The following is a 16,186-nucleotide window of genomic DNA, read 5'->3' as shown; positions in this document are numbered from 1 at the left end:
CCCTTTATTAGCTGACCTGTTTTACATTCCTGTGAAGCAGAATTTATTCAAAAGTTATATGTACTTAAGATGTTTTAACAATAATTAATTTTTATTTTCATTTGTCGGTTCAATATATCCAAATAAACTCAAAATAAAAGACACCACAGAGTCTATCACGTCTGTTTCATTGCTGACTGTTTTACCAACAATAGAGATTAATGGTCAATTTGACAACTTAACTATATGACTAACACGACGACTTCAGATTTTCATCGTAAATTTCCACTTATCCATTATTTATGAAGGAACATTCCTCTTTCGCCTGCAATTGGTGTTTATGTCTCCCAGCTGATTCAGTACGCAAGAGCATTCTCTGAGTACGATCATTTTTAAAACTGAAGATGGTTTCTGACAAAAAGGTTGATGTAACAGGGCTTTCAACAATCTCATTTTATATCAACATTTTGCAAATTCTATGGCCTATATAATGAATTCGTTAGCAAATACAACCTATCGCCAGGTCGTATTTTGACTGAAAATGTTTCACATCAATTGTAAGAGAATAGTTTTTATACTTATTTTGACTACGATTTACTCCATTAATTTATTCAATACACGTGAGGGCTCGCGGTAAGGACTACAACCTTTTCACAAAAGATCTAACGAATAACATTAAAAGTTGACAATTCTGATTTCTTTTGTTCAATAGATATGTTATTTTTTCTATAGGTTTAATAATGATTTATTCTATGCAAATATTTTTTTAAATATCTTAGATACTTCTTGGAGGATTGGAAAATTGCTGTTTTAGTTGTAAAATATTTTGTACAAAGGTTAACTATTTCATTAAACACGTTTCACTCTTTTGGTTATGAATTCTGGCTCTAAGGAAAGTTATTGATTTGTTCTGCTGGATTTGTAAAGATGAGATTTGACATGTATCTAGATTAAATGTCCTTCAGGTCAATTATTAATTCTATACTCATGGCTTGTTACAATATTAATGTTTGAAGTACACTTATTGTTCTGATAATCCTAACGTCGAGGGAGGGGTCTCTTCAATTTTAAGCATAGAATGCAAATCCATTCAGACAGAAATTGTACAATTAAGCATAAACTTATCACACTATGTCGATTTGATTTTTTCCCTTTCCATGTCACGAATTATTCATTTTTATTTTACCTTATTGTAGAGTTTCGCCCTTAATTTAAATGACAAACCCTGTAAGCTTTTGTTTAATTTGTGCTTCCTTTTATTTCATACAGATGATTTAATATTGTGCAGACAAATTAAAATGATTTTTTCATCTGTCCTGCATTTAATCATCAGTGTCTTTTCTCAGAATACAGACATCTACTTTAAAGTCCATTAAATTTCACTGTAAATTTTAAAACTGATTTTTTTTTGGATAAAAGCGCATTGACTTTAATTTTCTTTATTTGAAACAAGTAGCTGTTTCTGATGATGTAAGATATAATTAGCACAAGGGGCTGCACCCCTTTATGTGACCAGAAATTTAGTAAAGAAGAATAAATCCTTTTCTTTTGGTTGTTAGATATTGCTATTATGTGCATAAAAGATATCTGAAATAACTTACAACTGTTTTAAAGACTTAAATCTTGGGAGCTCCGCTCCTTGGCCCTCTCCGAGGCTTTGGTTACACCCCGGCCTGTTGAGCCCCCTTTTCAAGAATTCTGAATCCGCCACTGTTGCAGAGTAACATGTCTAGTGTTTTTTTTTTTTTGACGAGCAGGAAACAAATATTGACCTTTTTTCTATGTTTGAATGTGTGAGTTATATGCATTCTTTTCTTTTAATTAATTAATTAATTATGCTTAATGCATACATTGACTAAGTAAAACATTCGCATCATCGGCAATATTGAAAAGGATAATATGGGTAATTTTCATTAGTATTAACAATTGACATTTTATCATATGCTGGAACAAGATGGTGGGATTCTCTTTGGCATTTAGATGCAAAAATCAGAAATTATAATAGACTTTTTAGATTCATTAAAGGGTATATTACAAATCATGAATGAGTATAAATATGAAATAAAAGAGAAAAATTAGTTATTTTGCCTAACATCTATTTTGTGTCAGGATGAAAGATTCCAATACAATGGTATAAGTATTCACTTTTTAGTTTGTTTGAAACCTTTTTGTTTAAAGGAATATACGTTGGTTTTTGATTTGTTGTCTTGGAATAGCTAAGAATAATTTTATCGTAGCGCTACTTTCTTTCTTGATGCTTATTGAAATATATAGACGATATAACTTTTTTTTTCTTTTTTAGATCTCCATTGCCTTTATTTTGATGTTTTCCCTATTCATAATAAATCCATTAGAAGCATCTCCAGTATCACGTACGGTCACTTGTGAAGAAGAATGTTTAAAAGAAAGAATAGAGTCCGATACCGAATGTAGAATAGAATATATGGACAACAGGACTTATTATTTTAACTGCTCAGCAGAAAATAAAGAAGCTTATAATGCATGTCTAAGTGAATGCAGTTCAGAGACCCCGCTCCCTCAAGATGTAGAGGAAGTGACGCAAGCTATAGATCTCTCCTGCGTTTTTAAATGTACCCGAGAACAATTTTGGTGTAAAGACTTGTGTAGACTGCATCCGTTTGGAAATGACTGGGATAGAACTCAGTGCACTATGGAATGTGACTTTGAATTTGAACAATGTAAAGAAATTTGTGAGGAAAGTAATACATAAATAGCCAAATTAGAATGCACTAGAGTATTCGGGATAAGAATATCAGTATTAATTTCTAACAAGGGATCAATGGTTTTGTTTGTTTTTATTTTTATTTATATAATTATCTAGTAAAATGGTGAGAAAAAACTTTTTTCCACAAAAGGATTTTAAATGAGACGAGAAAAACTGCCTTTGACTTCTTCAAAAATTTTCTTAAAACAGTAATATACCCGTTATATACCCGTTAGCATTTAAAACAAAGATTTCACATCCCTCTCTTATGACTGTTTTCAACGGATGTAATATTCCTTGACATAATAGAGCTAATATCGGTCAAAAATCTTTTGGTGTCACTGCTGTGAAAAAATAGCAAGGACAAACAATGAATGTTGCGAAGTATGTCTCATTAAAATATTTAAATTACGACCATAAATGGTAATCAAGTAATGAATTCGAACCTAGAAAATCAGTAAAAACAAAAAAATAGGGGAGTGTTTACGTGTCAAAATTATGATGAGACAAACAACGATCAAACCGGCGTATGGAGGCTAAATATGGATCAAAAACATCGACAGTTGTCAGATTTTCTGAGTTATTCATTGATGAGACGGCTGTATAAATCATCAAAACCTCCTACATGGCTGAACAAGGATTATGTAAAAGTAACAATATATAAATACTGATATTATCATATCTAGGAGAGGCTGAGCTTGGATTCCCCAAGTCAGTCTATTTTCTGAGTTTTTCCCCCATGTTGAATTGTTTTTACTTAAATGAAATTTTTCACACAAATCAACTACACATAAGAAGTACATTTTAAATGTTTTAATAAATTTTTTTTATCATCTCTAACCATTCGTTTTAAAACCAAAGAAACTAAATTTATTTATGCTGAACAATTGCTTTAAAACCAAAGAAACTAAACATTTATATTGTACAATTGCTGCTTACTTATGGATTTGAAAATCTCAGACTATTATGATTGGCCGATATGTTATCCATTATCCAAGGATGAAAAACTATTCTAGCTGCCTTTAAAAATGTTTCAATCAAAAATAAATAATATTTCTTTAATTGGCGATTATAATACTTTTTTCTAAGTGATTTATTAAAATTATTTAAATCCCAAAAGATTACGCTATATTCATGCAATAAATAAGTAAAAGAAAGACAATCCAGATTATACATTTTTTCCCTCTGTCTCTCTAGTGATTTGAGACGAAAGATTCTTTTTCTTTTCGGATCACTTATTTATTACTATGTCTTGTTTCATTTCAATTTTTTTCTTAGGTTTTGTTCAGTGTGCATAACAGCTTCGAACTAGCGAAAAATCCTATCTAACGACTGAAATAAATTCAGTATATCCAACTAACAAACATTGATTTTCGGTTTATTATGTATTCTTCTGTTTTATTTGTTCCCTTTTTAGCCGTCTCCGTTGCAATTCAAAACAATTTGAATATAGGTCCTTATCTTACAAATAATTGAAAAAAAGGTAAGAAGAAATGGTATGAACAATTAGAGAACTTTATTTTATTTTTAAGTTAAAATATGAATAAAAGACAAAAGTAACAAAAAGTAATCATGCTTAAAAAGTCCATGTAAACAATACACATTAAGAGCCGAACAAACATCAGAGGTGGGATCAGGTTCCCAGTAGTAAGCAGCACTGTCGATCGACCACACCCACCGTGAACCCCTTGTCTTATATGGGTTAACGGAGTGATCCGTAGACAATTCAGTGTGAATTGGCCGAACGATTGGTAAAAAAAACTATCAGTCAAAGACTGCAACAGGTTGTGTTTGCAAACATAGTCTTTGTATCGACCGTAGAATTCGCGAAATATTGACTTTAAACGAGATTGTTAATACCTTGTCTTATCAAATTATTTGTCAATAGCTTGCCTTTGTTCAGAAGTTGTTCATATTTAGAACATGCTTTTGTTTATCAAATCGAATGGAAAACATGAACGGCAAATTCAGGATGTAATGGTACATGTATATTGCTACAAAATGTGGGGAGTTGAGGACAGAAAACTTGAAGTCATTACATTTGTGATAAATTTAACAAAGAAAGCATTTTATTCTTACATTTATGTCTCTATAATTATAAGGAACCATACAAATAGGTTTAAATGCGAAAAATATTGTATGATTGACTTGTACATGTTTGTTTCAGTACTGAATTAGCCCACTTTCATATGGGTTGCCTTGAAAAACCTGTTCTACTATTTTAACAGTCTCAATGATTTGATGAAAAGAAGTGATTTTCAAAAAAAAAAAAAAAAAAAGAAAAGAAAATATTCAGTGGACGTAAATATCTTTCCAACATTTTCTTTCTCGTTTAAAACATCCAAATATGAAACATTTACCAGATTCCGTGGTATCATTTAATTAGAGGTCATTAAAATATATCGAACGTAATCTAAATATTGAATTAGAAACTCCTTTTCCTGTAGAAATTTTTGAATAAATTTTCTTAGTAATACAAAACAAGCATGCCATTAAAGGGCGAAATTATTACCGATGGAAATTCCAGCAGATCCAAGTTCGAAGACGTAGTATCCAAAGACTACGTTAAATGTTGTCATTGAGGTAAAAGCTTTAGAGTACATGTGAGTATAATCAGAAGGAATTTAACAAAGTCTTAGATGCCCAATTACAAAATACATGTGTGGAATTTTTATATAAGTTCCATTTTTATTGGAAAAGCAAAAGTTGTGATTTCAAAAACCTGATCTTGAATTCTTCTCAATTAATGAATAATTGTATTAAAACTAATATAGCAATGTTAGAAATAAAATCTGAAAATCAACTTGTAATTTTCGCAATGTGAAAACAATATTTTTCACAAGGTAAAATGTTGAAATATCAATTTTATTCAACGATAAAATTAGAGTAATTAATTAAAAAAAATTAATGTGCTGCAAGGTTTATACTTTTGCATTACCTTTTTATTAATGAGAGAGGAAAGGCCAGCCGAGGTACGTAGACTCCTTATTTACACGAACTTCTATTACATTTTGATAAATATATCTGGATATAGAAAAGGAACAAAATGTATGTTATTCTTATTTTTTCTAAGATGAAGCAGCATATAATGATCTAATGGCAAACTATAATATTCCTTTGTTACCTTCAAAACCTATTTTTTGGTTTATGTGTTTACAAAACCAACATGCCGGGTAAATCGAAGAGATACATTCTATAAATGAAATTGATACATGATAAGCTCTAAATATGATCACAAAACTAAACAATGTGTGAGCTAAATTTTATTTAATTGAAAGTGGAACAGCTATAAACAATACGTGTACTAGTTTAAATAAGACATTCTTAATAGTTTAGTATTTTTTCCTTCTTTACCTAATTTAACATATTTATTTGTTTTTGCATTGAATTCAGAGCATAGTAAAAGTTTTATGGAAGGTTTGACATTTCAAAATGGTAACGAAAGAGAAATTCAAGGATCGGTGCACTTGTCAGGAAAAAAGCAGTCTTCTCACAGCGAAAGAATGACATGTTTAACAAAGAGTCAAAAGAACATAAAACAAATACCAGTAATCTTGATTCCTAAATAAAATAATTGTAACAGTTTCTGAAATGCATTTCCTCTTGGTGTGTCTCTATGATTAAGCAAAATTTGGACTCCATGGAAATAGAATTCTATGAGCTACAACAACAAACATGTAAAATAATTCATGCTGGTAGCAGACGATTTTTGTCCGTCACTCATCTAAAACAACTCCCAAAAATTACTGACATCTGATGCAAAATAAACTGTCAAACAAATGATATACTTATGCCTTAAGAGTTCTATCTAATTTATTAAGTAACCAGCAGGGATAAACAATCAGCAATACATCAAAACGGAAGACTTTTTAATGGGTTAATTAAATTTAGGTACACTAAAGATTACATAATATTTAGATTTACTAAATTTAAATTTGTGTTAATCTGAACCGGTACTTTTTATTTGATAGTACTTTTGCTATATAAAAAGTGCTAAATTTCAGTGAAAATAACTTATTTCAAATTGCCTAAAGTTGAATCAGTTATATATTTAATTTAAATTCATGAAACTATAAACTAAATTTTTACATGAAATATGGAGATGATGAATAGTATTCAAGTTTAAAGTCTATTTAAAGAATACAAATCGGGATGAGAGCAAACACGTACCTCCAAAAACATCAGATGGGATCAGGTGCCATGGAGGAATGAGCATTCCCTGCCGACCGGTCATATCCGCCGTGCCTCTTCGTAATGATCGGGAAAAATGGAAAAATCCGTAGACAATTCAGTGTGTACATGTGTAAATAGGATGAACACTTGCAATTAATGAAGAAGTCGAATATTAAATTTTAAGAATTAAACATGCACATATGCTTCTTTTTGTCAAGCAAAACCGACCAGACAGAGAGAACAACCATCAACGAAAAGTCTATGTACATGGACATTTGAAGGACATAGGCACTGACACTCCCCGCAGTCGTTTTCTCATTTATGCTTACATTAGATTTATGACATCTTTAATTGTAACGATTAAAAACTTTTCAAACCTCAGATCTTGGTTAAAATGAAAACCTCACATGATAAGGATACTGATGGTTGTAGGGAATGATTGGATAGACATGTACTTCTGTAAAGTACACAAACAATAGATATATTCTATATGGTAGGTAAACAAATATGAAGGTCATTGTATTTACATCACTATGAATGATCATGTGATTTTTAAATGGATGCCAAATGGAACAAACAAAAATCAGCATCAAATCCAAATAAATGTAGAGTTAAACAATGTATTGTAATTTTACACTTCCCAAGTTATTCATTGTCTTGTGCTTTTTTGTCCGATTTTTAAAAGTACATATTGAGTTTATTTTATTTTAATTAGACTAGACTGATTCAAAGTACACAGAAGTTTTTTTTTTAAATTAAATCGTAAAAAAACTAAAATTGAAAATGACTTAAGATTTATAGTTGTTTTACGTCCGATTCGAGAATTTCTCACTCATTTAGAAACGCAAAGATGACTTAAGAGATTCATGACATGAAATAAATCTGCTAAATTAATGATTCTGTTAAATTATGTGTTTTAAATTCAAATATTATTTCCGTTTGAATGTATGGTTTCAGAAGCCTTTCTTCATATACGTTTTGCAAGTATCTTCTTTAAAAGGAACAAGCGACTTACAATGTATGATTCAACTCTCTGCATGGTTTATAAGATTTATTTGACAACAAATCTTCACAGACTGCAAGAAAACAATAACGGCATTTTTCATTTTTCCTTCTTTCCTTCCCTCCTTTCTTTTTTCTTTTCGTAAAGAGCCTTTGCTCAGAAAGTTTTGTTTTTCTTTGACTACCGTGTTTTTGACAAGAAATGGCCCTATTTAATGTAACATTTGAAAAGCAACATTTACAATGCATGAATTATATACATACCGTTACGTTAACAACGTTGATATTTCTGAAAGAATCAACGCATGGCCTTGACAGTAAGGTTAAATATGAAGACAAATTAAAACATGAGCTTCAGAGCTTAATTTTCTTGAATTTTTATTTTCGTACGGGTTGTCACAAATGATACAAAAGTAGAGAGGAATAACAAATGAAGCTGAATTACACTGATTCATCGAATAGATACTTCGTTTTCCTATTAATACTTACTACAGTTATACTAGAACTAATTAACCCCGCAAAAATTCATAAAATCCCCGTAAGAAAAGCGGGAAGAAAATTTGATGACTCAGTATAATGTTAAAAACTTAATTAATATATTTGTTTAAAATAACTTCTTTTAGATTCATTTCTTGTTTTTGCTCGATTACATAACCGCAAACGTGATTTGCTAGAACAAGCCGTAATCGTTTGTCTTCGGCAAAATTCTATAATTAGTAATTAAACACTAGTTTTGTACATTTACGGTCAATTTTTTCTATTGATTTTGGACATACCTGTCGGAAGAAGCGTTGATACCTGTCACTTTCGCTCAGGTTGACAAAAAAATTAATATTTTTATGGGGAACTAATTTTTTGGGATCTTCCCTGTATTCTTCACTTCTTTTTGAATTGAATATTTTAATTATTGAGTATTTAGACTAAATATTACAAAAGGTTTTTTAAAAGAACATAAGTACATGAAAAAATTTAGGGAGAGATTTCAAGCATATATTTAAATGTTTTCTTTTGGAATCAAATGAAGAAATCAACTAAATTATATTACATAACTAATGTGTATACGTATAAGGAAAATTCTGGAGGAGTGTTACGTATATATTTTTAAAATATTTTTTACTCAAGGTTGTATAGAAAAAGGGAGGTGTCCGTCCTTAAATGCGCGCAATAAATATTACACATAAGTAAACTTATTATAATTTAAAATTCATTTCTCACGTCAAATCGTCCGCGTGTAAATAAAGATTTTGACAGCTAGCAATGGCTTGATCAAAAAATAAACCATTAACGCAATTAGACCAATGATTATGTTGTGATGGATGTTGTTATGAATTTAAATGACAAGTCATGTGTTCATGATAATTTTCATTTATTTCAATTAGCTTACAGCATGTTTTGTTGTGTGGGGAGAAAATATGACGTCATAAAATTATAGCATATAAACACTGAATTTTTCAGGAATCCTCACACTTTGTAAGAAAAGCAGAGAAAACATGCACAAATCGGTAAGTGTCTTCATGTATAACCTAAACCGAGAGACAAGAAAGAATGTTATGAGGAATAATTTCCAAATTTATTTTTTTCAGTAGATTTTTGAATTATCATTTGATTTATGTGTATTATTTCTCAACTGTAACTTTCTTCTTCCTTACGTCTTTTTGTTAGAGTAGATCTCATGATTTCAACAAATATACATTTCTTTTTCAGATTTTTATCCTTGGTTCTTTACTTGGCTTCGTTGTCTTCAGCACAGAAGCCTCTTTGCATAAAACACCAGAGCACTGTGAGAAAACTTGTCATCTAGACCATGTGGGATGTAGCTCAACTTGTCGAAAGCAGCATATGGGAAACAGAAATGGATTTTTAGACTGCTCTAAAACCTGCAAATTTACATATTCTGCTTGCTCAGAAGGTTGTCTTCCAAAGGGATTTTCGAACACTCCAATTGTAGAAGCAGGAGTGACAACTCAAGCAACAATTCCTGATATATCAACCGCCAAAACTTCACCAACATCAGTATGTCTTAAAGCATGTTCGGTGGTGAGAACCGGTTGTCAGAATGAATGCAATCAAGATCCAGAACCCGGATGTCTCCCAGAATGCACTACTGATTATGATGATTGCGTACAGGAATGTGGCACAAGTGCTGTTGAGTCTTCTAATATACAAACCACTGCAACCAATTCAACGAACCAACAAAAGAGAACCTGTTTGGTGCAATGCTCTATAGAAAATGTAGAATGTATGGTGGGCTGTCAAACTGACGTTACCGATACATCTTGTCTGACTGAATGTCCTGCAGAGCTAGCAGAATGTCAAAAAGAGTGTAATGACCAGTATCCAGAAACAAATGCTGCAGGTGGGAGTACAACAAATACTGTAGATACAGTACAAGTTGAGATTATGAAAGGTACGCAAGAAAACGCAGCTCAGACTGGAAAATATAACGTATACACTGAACAAGTTCCAGCAGCTAAAAGGAACTCTCAGCAATCAACAGATGTCAACTGGGTTGACCCATCTAATACAAATCAAGTTCAACCCTACTCAATCCATTCTACTTGTGTAAAGCTATGTGCTACGGAACAATCTGGTTGTCAAAGCGAATGTGCTGCAACAGATCCTTCTTGTCGAACTGAGTGCACACTTGAATACGATGAATGTATTACTGAATGTAATCAAGATTATGGACAAAACAAAATGGGACAGATATCAGGAAAAAGTAATTCTGCAGTTGGAATAGCACAAAGAACTGGATCTATTAGTATATCATCAGCACCAAAGGCAGGAACAGTCGCTGCTAGTGCAGCTACAACCCCAAAACCAAATGCAGAGCTTGTAATCCAAACCGTCACTGGAGAGATCAAAACAAGCGCCTCAAAACCAATGAGTATGCTCAAATTATTGTGTTTGTCTTCATGTGTGATAACAAGAAATTCCTGTTTAGCTGACTGTAAGATCGGCACGCCGGAAGTCGGGTGTTCGACTGAATGTTATGAAGATAACACGGAGTGTATAACTGACTGCAACAAAGAAGAAATTGAAAGACAGAAGGAAAAACTTGAAAAGCAACTTGAGAGGGCATCGGAAACGGGTATCTATAATATACCTGACAACAAAGCCGATAAGGTACATGGCACAGTCAAAATTAGTTCTACTAAACCAATGAGTGCGCTTAAATTGATATGCCAGACATCATGTATGACACAAAAGAACTCCTGTTTAAATGACTGTAAGATAGGTATACCGGAGGTCGGGTGCTCGACTGAGTGCTATGATGATCATAGAGACTGTGTGAAAGAATGCAACGAAGATGAACTGGAACGCCAAAAAGAAAAACTTGAAAAGCAACTTGAGAGGGCATCTGAAACCGGCGTACATGAAACACCGTATACAAATTTCAAACAAGGAGCGGTCAGGATAAGCTCCACAAAACCGATGAGCTTACTAAAAATGCTATGTCAGAGATCATGTGATGCCAAAAGAAATTTCTGCGTAGATGATTGTAAGGTTAGTACACCAGAGGTAGGGTGTTCGGCTGAATGTTATACTGACCATAGAGAGTGTGTGGCTGAATGCAATGAAGATGAAGTAAAACGGCAGATAGAAAGACTCGAAAAGCAAAAAGAGCAGATATCAAATACTGATGTTTATAATTACTTATATAATGACATGTATCTAAACCATGGCGGAGACTATGACTATGGAACATCATCAAACTCAAACGAGGGGTGAAGGAATTTAAAGAGGATATGGAAATCTAAAAAGAAAGAATACCCATCTAAAGAGTTCACTCGATCTGTCACACAACGTCCCACCCCGATGTGCTCTAGACCTGAGTTCTCTTGACGACTCAGACAAAAACGACGATATCTAAGCCTAAATTCAATCCCTTGTATACTGCTTTGATTGATGACTTAGACTTATTCTTTATGTTTCTTTGTTTGTTCTCAGTTTCCTAACAGTGTAAGAGTGTAATTGTTAATATTTATTTTTTGAGTGTTGTATTTTGTATCTTCAGTGAAGAATCTCTTTACAATCCCTTTTTACAATAAATTATTTTCTTTTCTTACGAACATGGTTGTATTTTCTGATACATTTTAAGTGCTTTTAATTTGAAGGATTGTCTTAGCTGCACAGGTAAAGAACGTCTGAAGGTCTCGGTACTTTCAGTTTTGCATAAGTCACCTGTTACCGTCTGTTTTCGACATTATGTCGTGTATCATTTCATTTAAATTAAAATCCTGAAAACTACTGTTTACTGTAAACAATTTTAAGGAGAAAAATTCCTCGTTTATTCCAATGATGAATCATTTGTACGCTAATGTTTCTGTCGTGTAAACTGGATTTCAGAGGCTTTTACTTGAATCTAAAGACATAAATTTAATTTTAATACGACTTTAATTGTCCTTTTATGGTCGAATGGAAGAAGTGTTTGGAATGACTAATTACTATGCATTTAATCCTCGCATTTTAATGTAATTCTGCTTTCAAGATAAAGAAACTTCTACGAAAAATTTGCGGATGAAGACGGAACAAAGACCTTAAAACTAATGTTAAATAATAAAAACCACCCATCTTTACCCATTTATTTTGCAAAGTATTATGTCATAACAAGAAAATAAACATTTTAAAAACTTGCTCAAGAATAATGAGTACATTAAGTGCAATGGCATTTTTTGAAACCGATGGCATTACCATTAACTGTTTAATTTAATTGATATTCGGCAAAAATCTGCCAACCTATTTTCAATTGTTATTGCAAGGATATAAATGCATATTTTAAGAATAGTACATGTGTGATGGTCACAATATTTAAAAATGGTTTTATGAAATTCAATTACTTGTCAGCATTGAAATAGAGAAATATATTGTCTGCATTTCAAAGATAGATTATATATAAACATTTCGAAGAAATTTGTATTCATATGGCTATTTTAGAAGATATAAATGAAATACACATGGAATAGAGAATATATTTCAATTACATATGAGGATAACGAAGAGTAATCAAGCTCAAAAGTCCATGGAAACAATACAAAATATGAGAAGAGCATACACGGACCTCTAAAACATCAGAGGTGGGATAAGGTACTGTGGAGGAGTGAGCATCCCCTGTCGACCGGTCACTCCAAATGTGTGCTCCCTGTTATTATTATAGATTAAATGATAGATTGTATTTGCTAAAAAGGTCTTGTATCAACCATATAATTTGCTTTAAATGAAATTGCTGATATTCTTGTATCAACAATTTAAATGTCGACAGCTTAAAAAAAAAGAAAGTCCAACTCTAGCATTATTATTTAAAAAATATCAACGCATGAATATCAGAAAGAATGTATACCACCCCAATGTAACATACCCAAGGATTCGACTTTACGAAATTCAAACAGTTAAATATCAACAATTCGAAAACTGTACAAAAGAACTTTGCTTTGCATTTTGTCCTGTCGCATAATGTTATTTTATATCATTTAAGTACTAAACTTATCAAAGGCACCGTTATTTTAAAGTGGTTGGCACTGGTTAGCATATGTATATATTAACAAACTAGGCAATGTCAAAGACAAGACCGACGGAATATTCACAATTTCTTTAATTGAAATCATCATTTTATGCATTAAAAATACATATACGTCCTTTATAAAAGGTTATGATTTCTAAATCTAGCCCACATTTGTAGAATATATAGTGAAAATATGAAAATTACATACTCATGTCAGGCATATGAATTTCCGGGGTTTTTTTTAAATTTAAAATCAGTATTGTATTACTTATCTTCATCAAAGATACCTGGTCATGTCGGATCTGATATAATCCTTGTGTGAAGTTTGAACTCTAAATGTTTTTTTTTTCATATCAGTTCATTTATTCATTTTTTTTATTTTATTTTCTCTGATTGGTTTTAGTTGTAAAAGTTTTTGTGGCAAATTGTTAGAAATGATCGTAATTCTTGGTCAATCATTTTTGAAGATATTGATGAATGTTTTCATCTTTACAAACTTAAGGAATATGAGTTACCTCAAACTTTCTTCTGCTATAAAATTAATTCTGAACTTCCAATATTTCTCCATAAGGAAATAATGCACATGACAGAAATTACTCTTCAATTCTGCCAGTGACCCTGGTCCTGTGTCGAGGTCATGACACACTAAAAGATTTGAAACAAATGATGTGCCACATCTGAGATTCCAGTATTTCTTCACAAGGTATGGCAAAGAAAATAAAACATTTTTCAAAACCTTGCCTTGAACATTCCTATATGATCTTTAGTCAAGTTAATGGAATATCTTAACGTCAAAGGTAATCTGGATATAAAGTATGAACATCCACTGTTTTTCTATTTGAAAGTTATAGACCGGAAACAAATCTTACTTTTCTGCTAATAAACTTGCCCACAGGACCTTAATTTAAGATCAATACACATTATCAGGGCATAAGCAATCCGTTCAATAAACTAATATTCTCAATACCATATGCGGAGTAAATTGAATAAACGACTTTCTTTCGCAGATCACGTAATTAATTCTTTTATTTGTAAATAAAAACTGATTTATTAGAGAGGTAAATGAGGAGATAAGTAATGTTGAAAAAATCGTCTTTGATTATAATTCACAGGTGCGCGGGAAAAATGAAATATTTGTCAACTTTAAAAGGAACAAAGGGGGTAAAGAAATAATTAAATGCAGCGCACAGTTCCTTAGTGTCAGTAAAATATGACAAAAAGACGGGGAGGGAGAGTGAAAGAGAAAAAACAAGACTATCGCTCAGAGAAAAATATTACAATAATGTTTTTGAGATTTGTTATTCATGAGAGGGAATGGAAGGATTATTTCTCTAATCGTTTTCCATGTAAGCTGGATTAAAATGAAATGGATTGGGATCAGGATTATGCCACTTTGTATTCCTGAATGAAAATAATGCGTATGATCAAGCTCACTCCTGAATTCAGAGAACTGAAGTTAAGTTTAAGTTTAAGGAGTATTTTTTCACAAATTTTATTTAAAATATATATACATGTATGCATAAAACATAATAAAATAAACAAGGTAAATGAAAATATATAAAACAATAATGGATAACAAAATGGACATGGTACGAAGTCCTATATATATATATATGTAAGAAATAACAATCTATGAAAGAAGGATAATACACCAACGATGAGTGGATTTCACTATTAAAATCATTTACCGTACCCATTTTCCTATCATCTGCGTACCTGATGATGGAAGTCCAATTAATATTCTCCGTAAGATACTAATTTCTCTTTCCAAAGAAGATGATTTTGACTTGGTACCGGATACGCTTACCAAAGGCTGTGACGGTATTCTGAGGTTTGTAATCTGGCTCGGAACTACTACTGCAATGTCCTCCTCGGTTGTAATTGGTTCATTCTTTACACTTTCACAGTTCTCGATACAGAGTCTTTTATCCATCTGGCAACGTGAGGTACAGTCACTATCTTGAAAATTATTTGCATGATAGGCGATGAAACATTCAATCTCACATTCAGATTCTTTTGAGGTGCATTTTGCAACACAGTCTTTAGAATTTTCACTGACTTCCAATTGATTTTTGTCAGCAGTTACGCTTGTGCTTGGTGGTATATTGGTGGTTGGAGGGTGAGAAGCAAATATTTTCTCGGATGACAACTTCACGAAATTTATATCAAATACATTTGGAACCAATGTACGAACTTCCTGTTGTTTTTCATGAGGTGTATCACTTTTAACTAATGATACATTTCTCTGAGGAATAGCATGTGCAAGTTCTACCATATTTTTGCAGCGATCTAGACAAAAGAACATGTCTTCACTACATTGGTCTTCACACTGGTTAATTTCATGTCTTTGTCTAAGCATAACGCAGTCTTTAGTACATTGTTCTCTTTCTTCTTTACACATTTGATTGCAGGTGTTATCTTGTGCCAGTACATAAACATGGGATGCAGCAATGATGATGAAGATAATGGTCTTAGAAGATGTTCCTAATTTCTGTCTGCAAAAATATGCAAAAATAATTTTTAACATAAAAGTATTCAATACTCTTTTCAAAAAAAATTTAAAAAATCAGTGAATCCGGAAAAAAATCAGAAAAATGATAAAGGTACTTACCTATACATTACTGTAAGTATATTTTTTTCTTTTTTCTTTCTCTTCTTCTGGAGTAGTTTTGAGTATCTGATTAATCATATGAATTACTGCCTTATATATGAAATGTTTAATGAAATTCAAAACAAAGAAATCCCCAGTAATTGGAAAATCGGATGTTGTTATTCCTATTTTCAAATTCTAGTTCCGTTCGTGC

The 16,186-nt window shown here is 31.9% G+C and overlaps 1 protein-coding gene across 1 annotated transcript; it reads left to right on the top strand.

The window, feature by feature from the left end:
• Positions 1 to 9,249: 9,249 nt before the first annotated feature.
• Positions 9,250 to 11,948, top strand: LOC133185438 (uncharacterized). Its single transcript, XM_061320635.1, has 2 exons — positions 9,250 to 9,381; positions 9,584 to 11,948. Exons 1-2 carry the CDS (start codon positions 9,370 to 9,372, stop codon positions 11,609 to 11,611), a joined length of 2,040 nt encoding a protein of 679 aa, XP_061176619.1. The 5' UTR covers positions 9,250 to 9,369; the 3' UTR covers positions 11,612 to 11,948.
• Positions 11,949 to 16,186: the final 4,238 nt, after the last annotated feature.

The sequence above is a fragment of the Saccostrea echinata genome, unplaced genomic scaffold, assembly GCF_033153115.1.
Source record: "Saccostrea echinata isolate AGI-Se365-2 ecotype Australia unplaced genomic scaffold, CSIRO_AGI_Sech_v1 ptg000012l, whole genome shotgun sequence".
Classification (NCBI taxonomy): Eukaryota; Metazoa; Mollusca; class Bivalvia; order Ostreida; family Ostreidae; genus Saccostrea; species Saccostrea echinata.
This window is presented reverse-complemented; position numbering and strand designations above follow the sequence as displayed.